Genomic DNA, 21,663 nt, shown 5'->3' with positions numbered 1-21,663 from the left:
TATATATATATATATATATATATATATATATATATATATATATATATATATATATAAAAATCCCGGGATGGTAGTAAGTACTTTGCTTGCTGCCTGTCATTTTTCTCATGGGATTCCAGTCTCCTGAGGCCTTCAGACTGCCTGTCCCAATGTGTCTTAGACCACTGAGTGAATATGTCCTCTCTTAGCCACGTAGCACATCCTATCCAGCCACGAAAAGCAAGCCACAGATGGAGGCTGGGCTTAGGATGGTGATTAGGACTTCCTCCCACACCCCTCCCAGCCCTGACCTCGATCTAATCCCATGGCTCATGCCCGGGGGAAGGAGAAGAGATCTGGATTGTTGCCAGATTTCAGCCGAGGAAACTTACCGTTGGATACGACTTGTGCTCTCCTGCGGTGCCTTATGACGTGTCCTTATACTATTGCCTCTGCCTCTGAGGCTCCTTACCACTCCTGCATCCTGGGCTGGCCCGTGGAAGTCGTTCAACAGCTGTATGTGCACCCACGCACCCTCACACCCAGGTACCCAGGTACCCACACGTACAGAGGTACATAGACTGTGCCTCGCAGACTTTGTCATACGGGATTATACACATGCCCGTGTAACGTGCGTTGTATTTTTATATACGTACGACATGGAATACCTAAGATGAAACACACATGTGACTTTATTATTATGTTTACAGATACGTGTATTTACATTTGAGGCTTAAAACGATCCCTCTTTCGTCCTGCCATCCAGATGTGTCCTACTTCTTTTTCCTTCTGCTTTTCACACAGAGATCTGGTACACGCCTCTCGTCTCTTGCTCCAGGTGACGGCTCTTTGCTGGAGGAAAAGCTAGGGCATGCTTAACTTAGAATCCACTGTAGTGTTTCACAAAGCCTCGGGGTTTTGAACTGAATTCCTGGGCAGTACCCCCGCAGGTGGGCCCTGGGCTCTACGGAGAAGCCAGGCTTTCTCACAGGCCAGCTCGTGGCGTTCGGAGCAGCCCGGGCAGCAGGCGGGCCGGTCTCCTCGTCCGCATTTTACAGATGAGGAGACAAAAACTCAGGAGGGTTTCCTGGCGAAGCAGCTATGAAGAGGCCTTCTCCTATGCATCCACAGCTGCCTTTGGGTCTGAACTCACAAAAGGTAGTTTCTTTCGGGAGATCCAAGGAAGTTTTTCTCTTAGTTTAAAACAGGGATCTCCGCGGTGTGGTAGGCTGAGGGGGCAGGGCCCTTGAACTTGGATCCTCTCACCTCCAGTCTGTTACCCTGTGGACGTTCTCAGCTGGAGATGTTAGGGTGAACAGGGCACTAACAGCACGGAGTGGAGTCTTGTGTTGCCGGGAAAGTCACCACCCCGGGACATCTCACAGTCTGAGTGACCCCGCAACAGGTGGCCTTTGGCATCTCCTTTATTTACTCAGGGATGCAGGCAGGTGCCTCCCTGCTTTGGGGAAGTTTGGGGTGTGTAGATGCAGGCTTTGACAGCTCCGCTGCTTTTCTTCTACCCTAGGGAGACGGGGCTTCATGATGTTCCTGACCAGGAATATGAGCTGGAAAAATCACTATTATTATGTGGGCTTCCCGTTTCCGAAGGAAGACACACCTTTGTTGTGTGCGAGAGTGGTTTCTTCTTAGGCCGGGTGGAGAGATCCTGACAAATAATGAAATTGGCAGATCTGGAAGCCTTATGAAGAGAGGTTGTAGAGACCGGTGTTGTTACAAATATGTGGAGAAACAGACCACTCAGCATCACGATTATTATCATCATCACCTGTAAAGATTCTTCCTAGAGACCAGCTCTAAGCTCAGGGTGCTGTCTCGGGAGAAGGTGTTTCTGATTTACTCAACTTGGTAGTGCACATGTTCAAAGGGAAGGATATGCCTCTTTCCCTGGATAAACTATTCAGTTTGAAAAGGAACTTCCTAATAGCACTCGGCACCTCTCAGCAGATCACTGGTGGAAACTTTCTGTGCTTACATGGCACCATCATTTCTGACTGTAGCTCGCAGGGAATCATCTGGTGGGTGTTGGAGAGTGGCTGGGAGGTACGAGGTGGTACGCTGGGCTGGAGAGAGCCAATGGCTTTTTGTTTGGACATGATAGTAGAAACCAAAGGAGCAGTTTGAATTTTCTGATGTCTGTTTTGGATCAATTATCTTAGCAGGATGGAATGAAGAGCTTCCTGTTCAGAGATCTCATAGCTGCCCTTGATAGAACCAACAGAAATGGTTTTCTTCCAATGACCAAGAGACCATTTTTGGAACTCCATAGTGTGGGAGCTGGCAGGGCAGGGACGTAGAAAGGACAGGGGCCACTGGAAAGATGTGTTCGTTCGAATTTCCTTTATCCCTGGGATCCCAATCCTTTAGCCTTAAAACAAACTCCTTGTTTCCTCTCGCAAATTTTCTCGTAACGGGAGAGGTCTGGATGGATGCTCTTATCCAGTGAGCGTGATCCTCCCTCTGCATTAAACCCAGTCTCCTCATTCCATCCCATACTGGCTCCGCTCTGATAATGGGACTGGGTGTGAGGGGTGGGGGGAAGGATGGGACACAGAGAGGAAGGGTGTGACGGGTTCTGGGGTTTTCTTTGGGCCGCATCCCTGCTGGTGGGGTGTGAGTTTCCATCTACATGTCATCAGTCGAGGAGGGTGTGACTCGCAGCTCATCCCTCTCCAGTGCTGTTGGCTCGGCTTCCCCGGCCTCTGCACACCAGGGGCTAGCTGGGCTGGACCCCGTCCAGCAGCACGTGGTCAACTGTGAAGTGAGACGGGCGTAATTCCGGTCATAACAACAGATATGGGGGCTGCGGACGGTTCTCCATAACATTCTTCAGACGCCGGTGACGGGCTCGTATTATTAGCCTGTGGTTGACCTCGGCATCCCTTAGCTCCTGGAATCTTTCATGCCTCACGGGAAATGTGCGCAGGCAGCTCACGGATGAATTGTTTCTTGTTGCGCATTTGGAAGGGACGTGTCACATCGCTTTACAAACCATTGGCACAAACTGTGAAACCGACCCAAGGTTACAGGGAGGCTGGCTGCACCATGGTGACTGCGTCTGGGACTGCTCTCAGCACGACCGAGCAGCACGGGCAGCCAGCCGGGGCTGTTCCTTGCTCCCCACTGTGTATGGCTGGGGGCACCCCGGGGAGGGTGACGGACCGTTCAGGAGCTCAGCCATGCCCGTCACAGGTGTCCTCAGCCCACAGGGAGCAGCCCAGGCCGATACCACGGCTCCCTTCAAGACAGAGGTGAAATAATGAAATTCAGCAGTTCGCCATTGACTGGAGCAAAATTGGTAGTCCCACTCTGCCCTCAGATCCATATCTTACGGAGTGAGGGGGCACCGTGAATGAACGCAGCGAGGTCTGCATCGGGATACGGGCCCCCACATCCAGGGCGACCCTCACAGTCTGCAGAGAGGCAGCTGTGTGTCCCCGTGCGCGGGCCTACGTGTGCCCGCAGCCGTGTTAGGCAGAGCCCCTTGTTAGGCCTGTCCGCGGTCCTGGGGACTGCTCTGCAGGTGCATCTCCCAAGTCTCACGTTGATCATGGCTTGCTTTCTTACTGAGATTTGTATTAACAACCACATATTAATTTTAACTTTCCTGTTGTTTAAAATGCTAAATTTTGCTCACTATAATCCTATGAGTTATCCTGGACAGTATATTGGTTTTATGCCCATTTTGCAGATGAGGCTACTGAGGGCCCCAAGTTACACAGCAGCAGTGTTCTGACATCTTTGGCCAGTTTTTGATCTAGGGGTGTCCGTGCGGGGAGAGAGATGGTTAAGGCTGACAGCCCAGGAGAGACCAGGGCTTCAAACTCAATGCCCAGGCAGGGAATGGAAAGGAGTCCCTCTAGTCAGGGCAGGGGTCTTTGGGACCAAGCAGAAGAGAATGGGTGTCATTCCAGGCCAGTGATGGTTGTCTCTGTGCCCCACAGGTCCCCTGGGGTCACCTGACAGGGCTCAGAGCCAACAGGTCTCTACACCCAGGCAGCCAGCTGCTTCGGGTCAGACAGGTGTGCTGGGGGAGTTCCGAAGAAAGGATGTAGGAGGAAGGGGAGATGGCAAGAAAGCCAGGGCTGGCACTATGGGGACTGGAAATCTGGTTTATAAAACAAAGGGTTGGGCCAGATGATGTTGAAGGTTCCTTCCAGATCTGGAACACTTTGCACTGTCAGATTTTGTGAAATCAGTTAAAAGACATTGCTTGAAAACACAGTCATTCCTCCGTTCCTGATAGCCACCAGATGCGTTCCCCAGCCAAGGTCTCTGGGAAGACCGTGACCATCCGCGGGGCACGGCACTCAAGTCCTGTCTTTTCTCAGCGAGGCAGTGCTAATGAAGGACTCTCCTCTTCCTTCCCGATTAAAAAAAAAAAAAAATGTCATTTTGTGCTAGATTGAGTTTACTATGATTTACAAATTCTCTGTGTTTTGTTTCCTTCAAGGAGTTTCCAACTTGGGTCTGTGATCATTTAGGTAGGTTCTTCTTGGAAGGCTTGTAAATTGTAGACTCACCCATTCCTCTTTTATAATTTAGGGATCGGATGAACTGTTTTCAGCTAGAGTCCCAGGCTTTCTTCACGATGGGACATAATCATCTTTGACTACAGCCAGCTCCTCTAAGACTGCAGCTGTGGGCAATCTCTTGGCACCCGTGAATGCATGTGGCTTATTTTAAAAGTTGTTCCTCTAGTCAATTTCAGTTTTTTTTTTTGTCCATAATTATCACCTTGAGAACTGTTCCGTACCTCAGTGCTGCATCATTTGGGTGTCTTCTACATTCTTCTATTCCTTGTCACCAAATTCTCTTATCCCTGACGGGTTCCAAGAACGTTTCCCTGTTTGTAGGTCGTGTGTCCCTATTCCCGGCTCGAACTCCTCAACGTTCATTGGACACCACTAGACGGTTCTCCAGACCTTGAGCCAGAGGTTGAGAGCTCGTCCAGGGAAAGGTAATTCAGTTCTGCTCGGACAGAACCTTTTCAATGACTGCAGGGACTGTCCCCAGGCTGGAAATGCCAGTTCATTGCTCGGTGGGAATTTAGTTAGTTAACAACACTTCCGTCCCACGCCGCTAAGGGGTGATTATTAATCATCCTGTGCTGATTCCTAGGCTGCTGGGGTGACCTGAGCCAGAACCTTCAGGTTTCCGTAGATGCTTGCGGGGCTGGGGAGGGTGCTGTGCCATATACACTGGGGACATTTTTCTTAGTTTGCTCATCTTGGCTGACATATCATTGCTATTTTGTACACCCTTTCGGGCAAATTTCTTCAGCTTCCTCTTTGAGTTGTATTGATGTTGGTGTTTGATTTTTAATTCAGTTACTTGTGTAGACAACTAGATCCGCCCCCCCCTGCTGTTCATTCATTTTGTTCAGCTTTGGTCTATTTTTGCAGTCTTTCTCCAGCAAAATGTGTAAATCTTTAGTTTACTCACTGAAGCATTTTAGGAAATGCAATATATAATATTCCCCAGTTTCAAGAATCCTACTGAACTGTTGCTTTGTCAGCAGGTTTTGAAAGAGCCTGAGAGAAATGTAAGGTTTAAACTGTTTGTGTAGGTTTTGCTGTACTTGTTCTTAGGCAGATAATAAATAATTAAAGATGACTCAGAAAAGCATCACAGGCCCAAAGCAGAAAGTATAACCTTTTGGGCAAACCTCATAGTTATGGAAAGTATATATGTTTATACATTTAGGAAACCAACATACATTTAAAAATATTGGATTATTAAGAGGAAATGTAAGCAGTTCAGGGTAGTTCTTTAAAATATTCTGGGCCAGCGGAACATTACTTATTATTAAATAGAATTAGTGATTGACATGGAAATCTGAAATTGCCTTTGGATCACTTAACAGAGTAAACCTAGAGGCAGCCTCATTTTCCCTTCAGATCAGATTGTAGGGTTTTAAGGATTAGACTCACAGGAGTTTGGTGGAGTAAAGCTCTATAGCCCAGAATTGAAATCTTTTTCAATGTTTAAATACATCTGGGTTATGATAGTAGTTGAACATGTGGAGCCCACTTGGTTACCAGTCTTTGAAAAAGAAGAGGCCAGGAATTTGTTTCCCCATTGTTTGTGGATACGTATCCCTGAATAACTTGCGAGGAAGGGGTAGAGAGCAGAGTACTTATGATCTGAACGTGAGGCTGTTGATATTTTTGACTCTTACTCTCATTTCCTCTTCATTGGACAGCTTAAAATCCCTTACAGACAAACGCCTGCAAGTCGAACGCTTCTGGCATATGAATTACAGTTACAGTTTGGAGTAAGACAGTTTGAGAGGCACTGAGATGTCTGCTGGAATTAACACTTGGGATATTTGGGCAAGCCAAATGCCAAGTTAATCAGTTGAAAATAAAGCTGTGATTCTTAATAGAACTGGCCTCAGAGGCAAAGCATGACTGTGTGATGTCAGGCAGTCTCCCAGTGGGGGTGGGAACTGGCAAGAGACAGCGGGGCGATGGTGTGCGTGTGTGGGCACATGTATGTGCATGCACTTGCACTCTGTCTTCTCCATATCAAATTTGGAAGACTGCAAATCCAGTCCATTCATTCGGTACTAGAACTCACTCCCCCTGCCCTACATTCCCACATCAGCACCCCGGCTATAGGAAGTCTTTCCTAGGAAGCTGGAAATCCTCACACAGTCTCACTCATTCTCTTTCCGCTATCCCCTTTGGGAGTACTTATACAAGCCATGTAGATGTATTTTATTAAGAGGAATTTATAGTCTTACAAAATGTGACATCTCAATCTCAGTCTGCTGAGTTAGTTGGAGAAGTGGGACTTTACCATCAAAACTCTGGAGTAGCTGAGTGTAGTATTTTAGTCAGAGTTCAAATATGGGATCCCTGAAATTCAGAGAAAGCCTCAATAAGAAGATGAATCACTAATGTGATCCATCCATATCCAGAGAATGAATCAAAGGTCTGAAAGTCTGAGTATTTCTCTGGCCTGTTTTCCCTTATTTCTTTCATTTAATCTCTTTGGCTTGGGGCAGAGAGGGAAACATCGCCTGTATTTACCCTAGTTAAAAACCCATGTGCTTGGTTTTTGTCAGGTTACTCAAAACTACTTTCTCATTCTGATACAGTCATGATTATTTGTATGAATGCTTTATTAAAAGCCTTTTTTTTACATCACTCCACCCAAGATCCCCAGGATGAATATATGAGTGTCTGTTACATGAGCAGACACTGCATCACACTCGTGGCAGGGATGGCCACGGGGTGGCCGGGCTCTGGGTTCTTGGTATGAATCTCTCCCCATTGCACTGTGCAGACTTCCCCAAGAGCCAGTGTCTCAGGTAGCCAGCTCAAGAGCTTTTCCAGCCATATAGAATGGCTTGCCCTGATGAGTCTTTATGGGCCCTATCATGTCTCCTCGAGAGATCATCTGAAGTCTAGAGGTGTTCTTGGCATTTTTGTTGTCTGTGCCCCGTGTGTGTCCCACTGGTGGCATGTGACATTATCATCTGTGAGCCAGGAAGGGTCCAAAGAAGGAAAAAGGCCAAGTAGATAAAATCCTGCGTTTCCTGAAGCTATTTTTGCTGTCAATTTTATTAACATATAATGTATTATTTGCTTCAGGGGTACAGGTCTGTGAATCCTCAGTCTTACACAATTCACAGCACTCACCATAGCATGTACCCTCCCCAGTGTCCATCACCCAGCTGCCCCATCCCTCCCCGCTACCCTCCAGTAGCCCTCAATTTCTTTCCTGAGATTAAGAGTCTCTTGTGGTTTATCTCCCTCCTGATCCCTTCTTGTTTCATTTTTTTCCCTGCCTGCCCCCCACGACCCCCCTGCCCTGCCTCTCAAATTCCTCATATCAGAGAGATCATATGATAATTGTCTTTCTCTGATTGACTTATTTCACTTTTGCTGTCATTTTCTTAACCACTTGGCCCTGACCGAAGTTTAAAGGACTAAGCAATAATTGGCAAGGTTGTTAATGTCAACAGATTCCTGTTTTTTTTTTTTTTTTTTAATTCAAGAGCCAAGTTATACCTGTGCCAGGGTTGCTGTCATTTTGCCCTTTATGTCCTTTCTAACTTGCTTCAATGGCAATCTCTCCTTTTTTTTTTTTATTTATTTACTTGACAGAGATCACAAGTAGGCAGAAAGCAGGCAGAGAGAGATGGGGAAGCAGGCTCCCTGCTGAGCAGAGAGCCCGATGTGGGGCTCGATCCCAAGACCCTGGGATCATGACCTGAGCTGAAGGCAAAGGCTTTAACCCATTGAGCCACCCACGCGCCCCGGCAATCTCTCATTCTTAAACTTATTTTTACTAAACAAGACATGGGATGGAACTACAAATGGGGAGAGAGACAGAGGAGCAGGGAGAAGACTGTTTGGAGATGAAATTGATATTCCTCCTCCTTTTTCAGAGCTTTTTGCTAAAATGGGACTTGAGCATCAGGCCACATGTACACAGGTAGGAGATGGACAGGCAGCTACCAACAGACAGCAGACTTTCGGCACAACTCTGTTCTGAGGGCTGAAAAATTGTGCCTCGCTTAGAAAAATGACAGATTTCTGGCTTCTATTTCTGCCTCTATCACCAGCATCCCCTGGCACTTTATATAACCTATGTGTCTTTTAGCCTCTCTAGCTCTCTGCAGATGAAATAATATTGGTAAGAGAATCTCGAATGGCAGAATAGTAAAAGAACTTTGGATGGTAGGATTTTAAGCTTCTTGGAAATAACTTGGGTCAACTGCCTCACTTTGTGGGTCGGGAAATAGAGCTCTAGAGAGAAGTGACCTGTTCAGAGTCTTGCAGACAGTTGCTGGGGTGGTGGGATCTCAGAGTCACTAATATTCTCATGTTCAGCAAAGGTCAGATGAGAGCAGGGACTCAGTTTCTTCTTCAAAGGCTCGTCTTTGGGGCAGGTGTGTGGTTGGCACCCTGGGTGTGGACTAACGTGCTGGGCCAGGGCTGGCGCCAAGGGTGGTGGTGGCAGAAGGAAGCGTAAAGAATGAAGGAAGACCACATAAAGCGAGAGAGAGTTTCTTTAGGACACGAACACAAAGGAGTCAGTTCAGGCCCACCTGACATCTGTGGCCCAGAGGAAGAGGAATCCCTGCCTGATCTTGTCTTCCCACCCTGGCATCTGTCCTTCCTGCCCTGGGATTCTGATGGGCTTTCCATGTGGACATCTGGCCTGCATGTCCAAGAAACATCCACACCTTCAGAGTAGCTACTGTTTGACCAGTGCTGGGACCTGCGGGCATGTCCACTGCAGGGAGTTCCACCCTGGAGAGGAACACCTGGAGAGGAGCCCTGTCCAGAAGCAGTCTCTTGTCTCTTTGGGAAGGCAGTCTGGTCCAGATCGGGATGGGCATGTATCTTTGGCCCGGTGGATGCTTCACTCCAAGAGTAGAGAGGATAGGACATCGGAGGGCCCTGGACCTATGGGAACTGTTGAAAGAATTACTAAGAGAGGGTACAGAGTCAAGTTTCTTATGAAGATTTTGAGTTATGCTTCTCTGAGTCTGGAGAAATAGGGAATGACTAGTGGTTGGTTGCTATTTGACTGGGGTGTAGGGGTCTTCAAATAAATAGATACCAAATGCAGTGGTAGGTCACGGAGGAAGATTAGCAAGATACTCTAAGCACTGTCACTCTGGATCTTACAGAGTGACCCTCTGGCATGGCAGTTAGGCAGCAGTGAGGACGCATTCTCACTGGCTGGAGACAGGCTCCAGGCTGAAACCTGTGGGTGCCCTTTGCACAGTCCTGATCCTTACTTCTGACCTTCTGGCTCTCCCTCCCCATGCAGTCTGCATTAGTTTGTTAGGGCTGCCATAACGAGGTACTGCGGGTGTGTGGCTTAAATACAGACATTTGTCATGTTTAGGTGTCCAAGATCAAGGCATGGGCAGGGCTGGCCCCTCTGAAGACCTTGAAGGAAATGATCTGTTCCAAGTCTTTATCCTTGGCTTATAGGTGACAATCTTCTCCCTGTGTCTCTTCCCACTGTCTCCCTCCTTTTATGTGTGTTTCTGAATCAAAATTTTCCTTTTTATAAAGACATCAGTTATGTTGGAGTAGGGCCCACCTTTATAGGCTCTTCCTAACTAACTACATTTGCAATGACCCTATTTGCAAATCAGTCACATTCTGAGATGCAGGGTGCCGGGTGGTTAGGACAAACTTTGGGGGAATACAATTCAGCCAGTACAGAGTCTATGAAGAGAAACCAGCCAAAAGAGATGTCAGAGAGAGCCAGAGTTCTAAGAGATGGGACTTAGGAAGAGGAGTGGAGGTCTTACTGAGTAGACTCCAAGTTTTTAATCTCTTCTTCATCATCTAAAGCTCTGCCTACAGCAAGATGGTCAAGAGCAGTCATGGCATTTAATTTTCACTGGTGATGGGACAGTAGTGGGAGGTGGGGACAGGGACGGTGCCTCTCACCATCCTGTGGTTTGAGCGTGCCTCCGATAGAGGAGGGAATGGTCAACCATGCTTCACCTAAAGCAGGTCCCTCTTATCCATGGGGAATGTTCCAAGACTTGCAGTGGACACCTGAGACCACAGGGAGTAAGTACCAAGCCTCACCTATACTGTGCTCTTCCTTAAATACACTTATGATAAAGTATGAGTTAGGAATTAGGCACGGTAAGAGATTAGCAACAATAACTAATGATAAAATGGAACAATTATAACAACGTATTATAATAAAAGTTACATGAATGTGGTCTCTCTCTCTCAAAAAATCTCATGGTACCACACTCACCCTTCTTGGGGCGATGTGAGAGGATAAACGCCCACGGGATGAGATGAAGTGAGGTGAATGATGGAGGCATATGACATAGCGTTAGGTGATAACTGACTTTCTGATGACAGCTCGGGACATCATCTGCTTCCAGACTTGTTGACTGCGGGTAACTGATACCATGGAACCATGGAACCATGGAAAGTGAACCACAAATGAGGTAGGGACTTCCGTATTCTTTAGGAAGAAGACAAGAAGCAAATATTAATTAAGTACCTACTATGTGCCGGCAACTTCTCCATGAAAGATCATTGCCATTGACAGCTTTCTGTCTGGGGGGAGGAGGCAGAAGGAAACAATACATGTAATAACCAAGTTGGTCACATAGTAAGTTAGTAGGTAGTGGACACTGTGGGGACAGAACAAGAGAGGATATGAATGTGCAGATTTAAATGGGGCAGTCAGGCTGGGCTGCCTGAGAGGGTAAGATTAGAGCAAGGACTTGAAGGGGGGTTGGCTGGCCTGGTGCATGTCTCAGGGGCAGGGGGAGCATCCAGGCAGAGGGGCCTGTGCCCCCTAAGGCAGATTGGGGACGCTGTCAGGAGGCCTCTGTGGCAGGGCAGAGCCAGGAAGAAGGGGCCTTGTGGGAGGGGCGGCCAGAGACGTGATGGCAGGTGGGCTGTGCTGGTCGCCGGCTTTCCCTGCGGGTGCTGGAGCCGAATCGGAGCTGAGCGGTGGTGAGGGCGAAGCGAGGGTAGTGTTTGCGCACGTCTCCTTCTGGCCCTGGACCAGGTTCGTTACCATGATTGATTTCCACCCCACCTTCCCTTCTCGTTAGTGCTGAAAAGCAGTCTGCCCCTCCCCAAGCTGAATGTTTTATTATTGATATTTTTGACAGCAGTGTAGCATTCTCGGCATACTGTGGGGCTGTTTCAGAGAGCCCTTCTTGTTCCTAACCCGAAGCTTGGGCCTTTGTGAGCTCCTATATGAAACCAGGGGTCCCATACTCCTTCCATTTTTTAAATCAAAGACATTCTTATGTAAACTTTTTTTTTTTTTTTTTAGGGATTTTATTTATTTATTTAATTTACTTACAGAGTGCAGCTGGCGGGGGCGCAGAGGGAGAGGGAGAGAATCTCAAGCAGCCTCCGCACTGAGCATGGATGGAGCCTGACGTGGGGCTCGATCTCAAAACCCGAGATCTCATGACTTGAGCCAAAATCCTGAATTGGACGCTTAATGGGCTGAGCCACCCTCCTTATGCAAACTTTTCTTAGAGCCGCCCCTCGAATCCGCAGCCCCCACGCTACCAGTAAGAGTGTTCGCCATTCTGCACATGTCCGTGGTAGCCTCTCCGTCGGCCACGTGGGTGGGTGCACACGGAACCGTCTGTGAGTCTGAAGCGAACAAAGCAGCCGTCGTGTTGTCCTTTGTCTGCCTGCTGTTATGGAGAAGTGACTTTTATTTGGGGGAGGGTTGGACCCTAGAGTACCAGTATGTAGGATCTTAACAGCACATATGATTAATTGCATGTTAGTTTCAGTTGAAAATTGAGAAGCTCCCCCCATGGGTTGGGTTGCTGGGCGGTGTAACAAGGTACCGCAGGCCGGGCAGCTTCAGTAACAGAAGTCTGCTGCTCACATTCTGGAAGCTAGAAGTCCAAGAGCAAGGCGGCGCTGACAGCTTTAGCTCCTCCGGAGCCTCTCTCCTTGGCTTAGTGAGGGCTGTCTGCCCCTGTGTCCTCACGTGGTCTTCCCTCGGTGTGTGTCCGTATCTGGATTTTCCTTTTCCATAAGGACACCAGCCATGTCAGATTAGGGTTCCCCACCATGCCCTTGCTTTATAACCTGATCGGCTCGGGAAAGACTCTGTCGCCACATAAGGTCCCACGATTGGGACACCAACGTCACGAATCCGGGGGAGAGGGACACAATCGACTTTGCCCTCAAGTCCTTTTGTGCCACCAGCTCCAGGCCCCGCCCTGATGTGCTTTCTCGGATGCACGTTCTGGTCAGTGGTCTTGGTTTTCCTAAGGTTTCGTTTGTTGAAGGTGCATGTCGGTTGTATGATTTAAACACCACTTTGTGAGTAAGGAATAGTGAACATTCACAAATACTGATAGTGATTGCACTGTACCTTTAACATAATACTAAAATGGGATTCTAGAAGGCAGGCTGGACAGGGAGAGCGTGTTTTGAATAAGGACAAAGCCGCCAGGAGAGGCAGTACCGGTGAGTGGTTAGGAAAACGGATAGCAGGACTGCCTGGGTCCTCATTTACCCCATTACCAGCTGGTTAACCCTGGGGCAGTTACTTAAACCTGTCGTTGACTGGGTTTTCGTGTCTGAAAATGTAGATATGACAGTACCTACCTCACAGAGTTGTGAGACTGTCAAAATGCTCACGTACATTAGGAATATAGAAGAGATTTGGTACACAGTAAGTGCTCAATAAATGTTTGACACTGCTATTCCTAGGATGGCCACTTTGCACAAAAATACTCAATTTGAGTAAATTAGGGCGATCTGTTTGTTAAAATATTATCTGTGGAGACCATGTATGTGCTTTCCAGCATCGGTATATTTGATCCAAGAAGACAAGTCCCATTTGTCATCAATAATACACAAGCTTAAAGGAAACACGGGGATTAGTTTAATCATTGAAGTGCATGTAGCTCTTTTCTCTCTCTCTCTTTTTAATAAACATTTAACTTACCTAATTCTGTTGTTTTCAATTTGAATTTCTGCTCCTGGAATTCTGGCTCATGGGCCATAGGGTGATGGGGGGGTACTAAGTGTGCGGGCTCACTGTGACATCGCTGGTACCCCACTCCGGACACCCACCCTCAGAGTGGACCCCCTTGCCACGGATTTTATATATGGGCTGCAGTTCAGTGTGAAACTTGTCCAGAAGAGTTGTGCTGCTAAAAATAGCTTGAAAACCACTAGCCTACTATGAACATTATTCATATCTTTCTGCCCCCTGTTGCTTTCATTCCGTGTATACCCCAGGGATGCAACTAATGTTAATATTAGCCTGAGCAAAACATAATTAAGAAGGTAAATCTACTGCAAAAAGTAATACCGCATAAATTAAATAAATTAAATATAAATCAAATCAAATATGAAACAATGCATTCAATTATCTGCATCACTGCTTCCCTGCTCTAACATGGATATTGGAGAGGAGACTCGTTTTCTTTCTGGGTCAGGACCAGAGCCCAGCCAAGACCAGTGAATTGTGTCAACCCCTGGGAGGCTGGTTCTTGACTTATGGAGCATGAGTTAAAGGCACTGCTGTTTGGTCTGCTGAATTTTCCGGGGCAGTAAGTGGACGCACCATCCATCCCTCTTCATTGTTAACGCCTAAACTAGTCTTTGTGTGTGGCCGCACACACCTACTCATAAAACACTATTCAGTGTTCATCATGTAGGACTGATTTTGTGGTGAACTGTTTCCTGAAAAGTAGTGAGTTGCAGGGACTCCCATCAGCCTGGTAAGGGAAAGTGCCTTTCTGCAGAACTGCGGGGACTTTGAAGCGTGGACGGCAGACCTTAGCCGCATGAAGCTAGTGCCGCTTCCGGAATCAGAGGCAGAACCAGTACCGGTGCCTCTTCAACACCTTCTGTCCTTCTCTCCCCAGCATCTTGAGTGGCTGGGTCCACTCCCTGCTCTCCATGTTAGCATGCGCTCAAATATACATCCTCTCAAAAGACCCGGCCTGCATCCCGCCGGCTGGAATTCTCCAGGCAGGATTCCGTATGTGTGTTCCCACCTCTCCCACTGAGCACACTCAGGTTGGTCCTATTGTGACTCCTGAATCCAGAACATCCTGCAGCCGCGTGCCCTGCTCTATGTCAGCTTGACAGGGTGCTCCTCTTCCGCTGAATGTTCGTCTGAAGTGGGGATGACTTGTTCAGAAGGGACCTGGAACTCTGCATCAAAAACTAATGATGTACTCTATGGTGACTAACATAATTAAAAAAAAAAAAAAAAGAAAGCAAATACTAACATCTGTGAAATCCATATGCTGAGTACACAGGACTCTCTTATATTTATATTTATTTTTATTTTATATATCTGCAGTTCTTAAAATTATTTGTTTATTTATCTTTTATTAACATATAATGTATTACTTGCCCCAGGGGTACAGGTCTGTGAATCATCAGGCTTACACATTTCACAGCACTCACTATAGCACATACCCTCCCCAGTGTCCATCACCCAGCCACCTCATCCGTCCCACCACTCTCCCCTCGGTCACCCTCAGTTTGTTTCCTGAGATTAAGAGTCTTTTATGGTTTGTCTCCCTCCCGATCCCATCTTGTTTCATTTTTTGCTTTCCTACCCCCTAAACCCTCCACCCTGCCTTTCAACTTCCGTATCATATCAGGGAGATCATATGATAATTGTCTTTCTCTGATTGACTTGTTTTGCTCGGCATAATACCCTTCAGTTCCATCCATGTTGTTGCAAATGGCAAGAGTTTGTTTCTTTTGATGGCTGCATAGTATTCCATGGTATATATATATATATATATATATATATATATATATATATACCACCTCTTCTTTATCCATTCATATGTCGATGGATGTCTGGGTTCTTTGCATATTTAGGCTATTGTGGACATTATTGCTATAAACATTCAGGTGCACATGCCCCTTTGGGTCACTAATTTTTTATCTTTAGGGTAAATACCCAGTAGTGCAATTGCTGGGTTGTAGGGTAGCTCTATTTTCAACTTTTTGAGGAACCACCATGCTTTTTTCCAGAGTGATTGCTCTAGCTTGCATTCCCACCAACAGTGTAGGAGGGTTCCCCTTTCTCTGCATTCTCACCAACATCTGTCATTTCCCGACTGGTTAATTTTAGACATTCTGACTGGTGTGAGGTGATATCTCATTGTGGTTTTGATTTGTATTTCCCTGATGCCGAGTGATGTGCAGCACTTTTTCATGTGTCTGTTGGCCATGCGGAAGTCTTCTTTGCTGAAATGTTTGTTCATGTCTTCTGCCCATTTCTTGATTGGATTATTTGTCCTTTAGGTGTTGAGTTTGATAAGTTCTTGATAGATTTTGGATACTAGCTCTTTATCTGTATATCTGTAGTGTTTTATAATTAAAGAGAAAAATTGCAATGTTAAAAAAAATAGAAGGGGCCTGCCCTAGCTTCAGGGTATTTGCAATGGAAATGAATTTGTTTGTACTCAGAAGTCATAAGTTGGTGGAGGTGATGATGTTCAAAACCAGTTCTTACAGCTGAAGAACAGCAGCAATGGGCTAATTGGCCACCTCCCTTGGATACTTTGTTATCCCTGCCAAAGAAACTTTTTCTGACCTCGCTCCCCACAAACCCCAGAAAATCTGACCTTCCCTGCATTTGCAGCTCCCCATTTTGCTAAGTAACCTTTTCTCTTCCAGTACCTATACCTTTTTTTTTTTTTTTTAAATGTTTTTCTTTTGGGCTACTGTTTGAAGCAGTGAGATGTTGAGGGCAAGAACCAGGTCTTATGCTCTGAGTTCCCAGTTTACTAGGTCCCCAGGAAATATCGAAAGAATTAATGAGTTTGTGAAGAATGAATGAATGAATGAATGAATGAATGAAAAGATCCAGAGCATATGTTTCCACTGTTTCTCAGCATCAACATAATGAAAGGATAGCCACCTTCCATTCCTTCCTGACTTCTGTCCCTCTGTGCCTGCCCTTGGGCCTCGCAGCTGGGTTTCTGCTGAAGGTGCCTGCCTGATTCCTCCACGTCACCTCCCATAGTGCTGAGCAAGTAATTTTCCAGAAATACCCCATTTCTTTCCTATTGCTTTCCTGCACAAAACTAGAGTGATTTCCCCTTGCCTGTGGGATAAAGCTCAGAACTCTTTAGCCCAGCCTTCAATATTGACTCTACCTTGTCCTTGATATTCCTTTAAGAATTATTTTGATTGTAAATATTCTAAGCACATTGAAAAATATAACATATACTCAGTTACCCACCGCTGAGATTAAACAAATATTAGCATTTCCTTCACTTATTTTCCTAAATAAACGAGCACACATTGCAGATGTGGACTGATTTCTCCCTTCTGTCCCCACCCCCCACTTCCCCACTCCCATTAGAAACAATCCTTCCCCTTCCTGTCCGTCACAGTTCACCTCTGCGAACCATATGGGCCAGTTGGACTCCTCTTTTCTCTGGACTTTCATTATTCCTTCTTTTCCCTTGAGGCCCAGTTCACTTCCACCTCTTCCAGGAAGCTTTCCCATTAGTACCATAGTTTTCTAAATTGTTACCCACCTTACTGTCTCCCCTGTGCCCTTGGAGACAGTATCTGCCTGTGATAATTTTTTTTTTTTAAGATTTCTTTTATTTATTTTCGAGAGAAAGAGTGCCTGAACAGGGGAGGAGTGGTGGGGGGAGAATCTCAAGCAGACTCTGCACTGAGTGTGGAGCCTGATGTGGGACTCGATCCCATGACCCTGAGATCATAACCTGAGCTGAAACCAAGAGCTGGATGCTTAACTGACCGAGCCACCCAGATGCCCCTGCCTGTGACAATTTTTTGGAAGCAGTTTGATCCTAACACTGGGTTCCTATCCTCGATAGTAATTTTTTCATCTTGCTTTGTATTGTCCTTGATTGTCTGTGTGTACTTCCTCTCTTTTAGGTAACAACACTGAGAATAAGATCTGGTTCTTAGTTTCATCCATCTGTCCATCCATCCGTCCATCCATCCATTCTGTAGGTCTTGGCTGAATGCCTCCTTATAAGCTGCAGGAATTATCTTAAGCAGTGGGGATACAGGAGTGAACCCAACTGATGGTTGCTGCGGTGATGGAACTTACATTCCCCTGGGGTAGAGAGAAATTACCTGAATAAATGAATGTGTCAAGGTGAATAGAGCTAAGGAGAAAAAGGAAGAAGGGATAAGCCTAAAGAGAGTGAGGATATTCTATACTTCAAGTATACGTATCTCCTATATGCTCTACTTTGCTGCTAAATCTGGAAGGCACTCAGTGCACATTTGTTGGATTAAACAGTGGACCCAGATAGACAATGTCTGATTACTGCCCGTGAAATGCTACCCCGTGTAGGCCATCCTTCTTGGAAGGTGGTTATAGGAATGTAAAATTTTCACCCTTTGCTTCCGGGAAATCTGAGTTGTTCCTTTCCCTACCTATGGGCTATAGAGATGTTCACTATGGAAAGAACAAATTTAAGTACTAGCCTAAGTGGAGCATAATTAGGAAGGGGAAATCTGCTTCCTAGCAACATGCTAATTCCAAAGTCAAATGGAACCAATTTGGCATAATCTTTCCCACTGTTCCTCAGCCTTTGGGCTGATGGAAAGTTCACCATTTCACAGTGTTTCTGCATGTGGTGGTATGGAACTATGACTGCAAGAAGACCAATGTCCTCTTTCTCATTCTTCTAGCCTCCAGGCACAGATAAAATCCCTCAACTTGTCCCTTAAGGAAATCACTGCTAAGGTAAGTACGTTTATATGCCCGTTTTCTAAAGTCTCTGAAGTTTTCTTTTGACTTAATGTCATGTCTAGCTCGCATGGAATTTCAGGCTAGCTCATGGCTCTGAAAGAAGTGAGGATGCTATAGAGCCATTCGACAGGCCAGGCAATGAGCCCAAAGAGCTGGGAAGGAGGGCTGTTGCCCTGGTGGAAGTCCTGGCTTCTGGTCCCCCCGGAATTGACTGGTTCGGCCTTTGTCTTCCAGGAGCTGCCAGTATTAGGGAACGGAAAATGAGTGCTTTTGGGTACCATCAAATGCCTTTGCATGAAAAGGCTTTGCGGATGGGAGTAATCTGAAAAATTAATTGCTTTTCTTCCAGGAGGACAGGTTCCTGGGATCCTCACAAACAGGTTTTGGAAAAGGCATAGCAGGAGTTTTTATAAACGTTTTAAGCTGACTTCAGAATCCTTTTGCCCATATTCTCTGCTGTTTATACTTCATGCCAGGACCTTGGATTGTATACAGATAGCGCACTCCTGCATTATTCCCCGGGAGCACATAGCCAATTCAATTAAATAGCCAATGTCATGGTTAGTTAGGATAAGCACAGTTTACAAAACAAAATCCTTCCCTGCAGAGATAGTTCTGTGTGAGCGAGTTATTGACACACTGAGAAGTAGGATCAGTTACTCTGTGAATCACCAAATGGGCAGCAGAGAACTGGGATGAATTGTTAATTATTTGCGTTAGGTCTGGGAGCCAGGGCTGGTTATAGGATGGTCAGGATGTACCAAAGAACAGGTGTCTGAGTGGAGAGCAAAGCAGGCGAGAGTCCACTGGCTTGGAAGGAATGTTCTCTTGCCCTCCCCCAGCGCCCAGGAGCAAGATCAGGGAGACCTGCCAGTGGGCTTGTGTGTCACCACAGCTGGGCTGAGACTGGGGCTGTGTTGTTGGCAAAAGTGTCCACAGTTGTTCCTGGCCCTTTTTTCAGTTTTTGTGTCCATTTTCTGAAAAACGAAACAAAACAAAACATTAAGTGATTGTACTACAAAATCACACGACAGCAGTTTGAGAGGCAGTGATGTTCCCCGCCAGAAGACTTGCCTGAAGACGAGCAAGACGAGATCCAAGGGGAGGCTTTCTGCAGAGCTGCATAAGGAGCAGAATCCCCAGGCAGGGCTCCAGCAAAGGGCTTTTGTCATGGGTTCTCCCGAGGCGCAGGGCTTAGAGACCTTCTTCCCTGCTCAAGGGACACTGACTTGGTTTACCCCTTCTGTCCTGTGAAGCAGGAGGGGAAGCACTAGAGGGCATACTGGAATTTCTATTCTGTATGTTTGAATGATGTCACCAACTAGTACTCATGTTCTGTGGCTGTCTGCCACGTGACCTTCAGGCGGAGCCCCTGGGGAGGTGAGGAGAGACCAAAGCTTCCTACCTGGGATGGGGGCAGGAGTATTCCTTCTCCTGTATTTTCTGGTGTAAATATGTGCCATTTATCTGGTGCATCTCAGTTGCTACACAGAATTAACAGGTGGAAGTACTCTGGGGTGTGGTTTGTTGAGTATGAGAACGGGCTGTGTGTGATCTGAACGAGTCCCTGCCCCAGCAGTGAGCAGGCAGGCGTGCCTCGTATGGAACGCACATGGTGTTGATATGGGAGTGTGTTTTCTAGGACATTTTATATTATGCACACACACATATTAACATATGCACACGATAGTAGGATTTGTTGATAATCTCCAGCTACTGCTAAAGCTCTTGGATTTGCCCAAATGCCAAAAGTGATTGGCTTTGTTTGCATACCTTCTCTAACGCACTTATGAATAACTCCTAATTCCGTTGCTTTTCGAGGAGATTAAGGAATTCATAGCTAAGATTTTAAAATGTAAATCTAAAAGCTTCATTTGATAATGAGTTCCTCAGGGTCCCATTTTACCTGGAAATAAAAAGGAGATGCAGCTTTTTGGGGGGTGTGTATGTGTGTGTATAAGTGGCTGTATATGTCCGTACAGACATGAGTGTGTGTGTGCGTGCACTCTCACACGTGTGTGTGTGTGTGTGTGTGTGTGTGTTTGGGGACATATATTAGTCCACATAGAATTACGACTGCCCAGTCACACAGAAACAATTTTATACTGTACTCGACTGACTCATGACTCATGACCTTAGATACATAGGTCTGATACTCTTTTGATTCTTCCCTCAAAGAAAGATGGAACCCTCCTTCATTCATTACATTTCTTTGATGCTTATGGTTCCCCAAACCAGGTAATTAAGGGATAAATGAGATGGAAGAAATAGTGAAATAAACGGAGTATCTGGAGATTGGTAGATACTGGATTATAACCAGCAGTGCTTGAAAGAATGTACATTGCAATTTAATCAGATTTAGAAAGGCAGTCTCCTATTAATAGTGACAGCTTGAAGGATAGATTTGCTCAACAAAGGAGAAACTGACCCAATTATGATTAACAGAAGCTGTTAACTAAAATCAGGAAGACCGAACATACATTGGATGAGACATAAGAATTATGGCTGGTGTTACAGGCTTAGCAGAAGTGTTCTCAGACATCCAGTGACATTCTTAGATGGATGGAAAGGGATGGGCCTGCCATCGGGCACTGGGCCAACCTAAGACTCAGTGGTATGGAAAGGTTTCCAGAGCCTCTTCTTTTTAACACCCAAATGTGGGTGTTCTGACTCCCGACAAATCTCAGGACCATTTAGAGGGTCTTGGAATTCTCATTTGGGGCTGGAGAATACACATCGCTGCTGATATTAGCTTAGGTGTGGAGGCCATCACACTGTGGCCTTGACCCAGAGAATGAGTTTTGTGATCTGGGAAGTTACAGCTGCTTGATGGAAAAGAACATAATTAAGGCCATGAAAGAAATAGTATAACATTTTAGGCAGGATGGATGAGGTCTGCTTGGATTCCAAAAATAATTTCATTTTCAGTCTGTGATAAGCAAAACAATTCTACTTGATGGTATCTATTAAGATCTAGATTCTTCTGGGGAAATTGAATTTTATATTTTCTCTGGGTTCTAGGAACCCAACTGGGTTAATTTTAGTTTTTGAATGGAATCAGATTTTTAGGAAGAAAAGAGGGATCCTTTGTGGACCACCCCAAAAGTCTCCATACACACATTTATTGTTATTCAACTGAGCTATGTGCTTTTGTTGAACTGGATGTTTTTTTAGGTAGCTTGCTAGTGAGGGTGTAGATAGCAATCAAATATGAGGTTTTTGCTTTAAACAAAAGAAAAAAATGTGATGTTTTGGTTTCAAACAAAATAAAAGATAACCCAAGACATTTGGAAAAGGAAAGTGGGATTTCAGACTTTTGCTATTTTTGAAAGAGCGAAGAAAAATGTAGGAAGTGTTTGGGTGTCCTGAAAAAATACGTGATAAAACCTGTAAACCTCACTGAGGTCTCCTTGTCTGTTTTTCAAGTCTGACTTGCCAGGAATA

At 45.9% G+C, this 21,663-nt stretch overlaps 1 protein-coding gene across 1 annotated transcript in view; it reads left to right on the top strand.

Moving 5' to 3' along the window:
• The window catches only part of LOC111160496 (disrupted in schizophrenia 1), a 294,921-nt gene that overhangs the window by 70,812 nt on the left and 202,446 nt on the right, over positions 1-21,663 (top strand). Inside the window, exon 7 of the mRNA XM_022523643.1 lies at positions 18,159-18,213. Within this exon, the coding sequence (XP_022379351.1) occupies positions 18,159-18,213 (55 nt within the window). The remainder of the gene's footprint in view (positions 1-18,158; positions 18,214-21,663) is intronic.

This window comes from Enhydra lutris, unplaced genomic scaffold, assembly GCF_002288905.1.
Source record: "Enhydra lutris kenyoni isolate GAN:26980312 unplaced genomic scaffold, ASM228890v2 scaffoldscaffold76, whole genome shotgun sequence".
Taxonomy (NCBI): Eukaryota; Metazoa; Chordata; class Mammalia; order Carnivora; family Mustelidae; genus Enhydra; species Enhydra lutris.
This window is presented reverse-complemented; position numbering and strand designations above follow the sequence as displayed.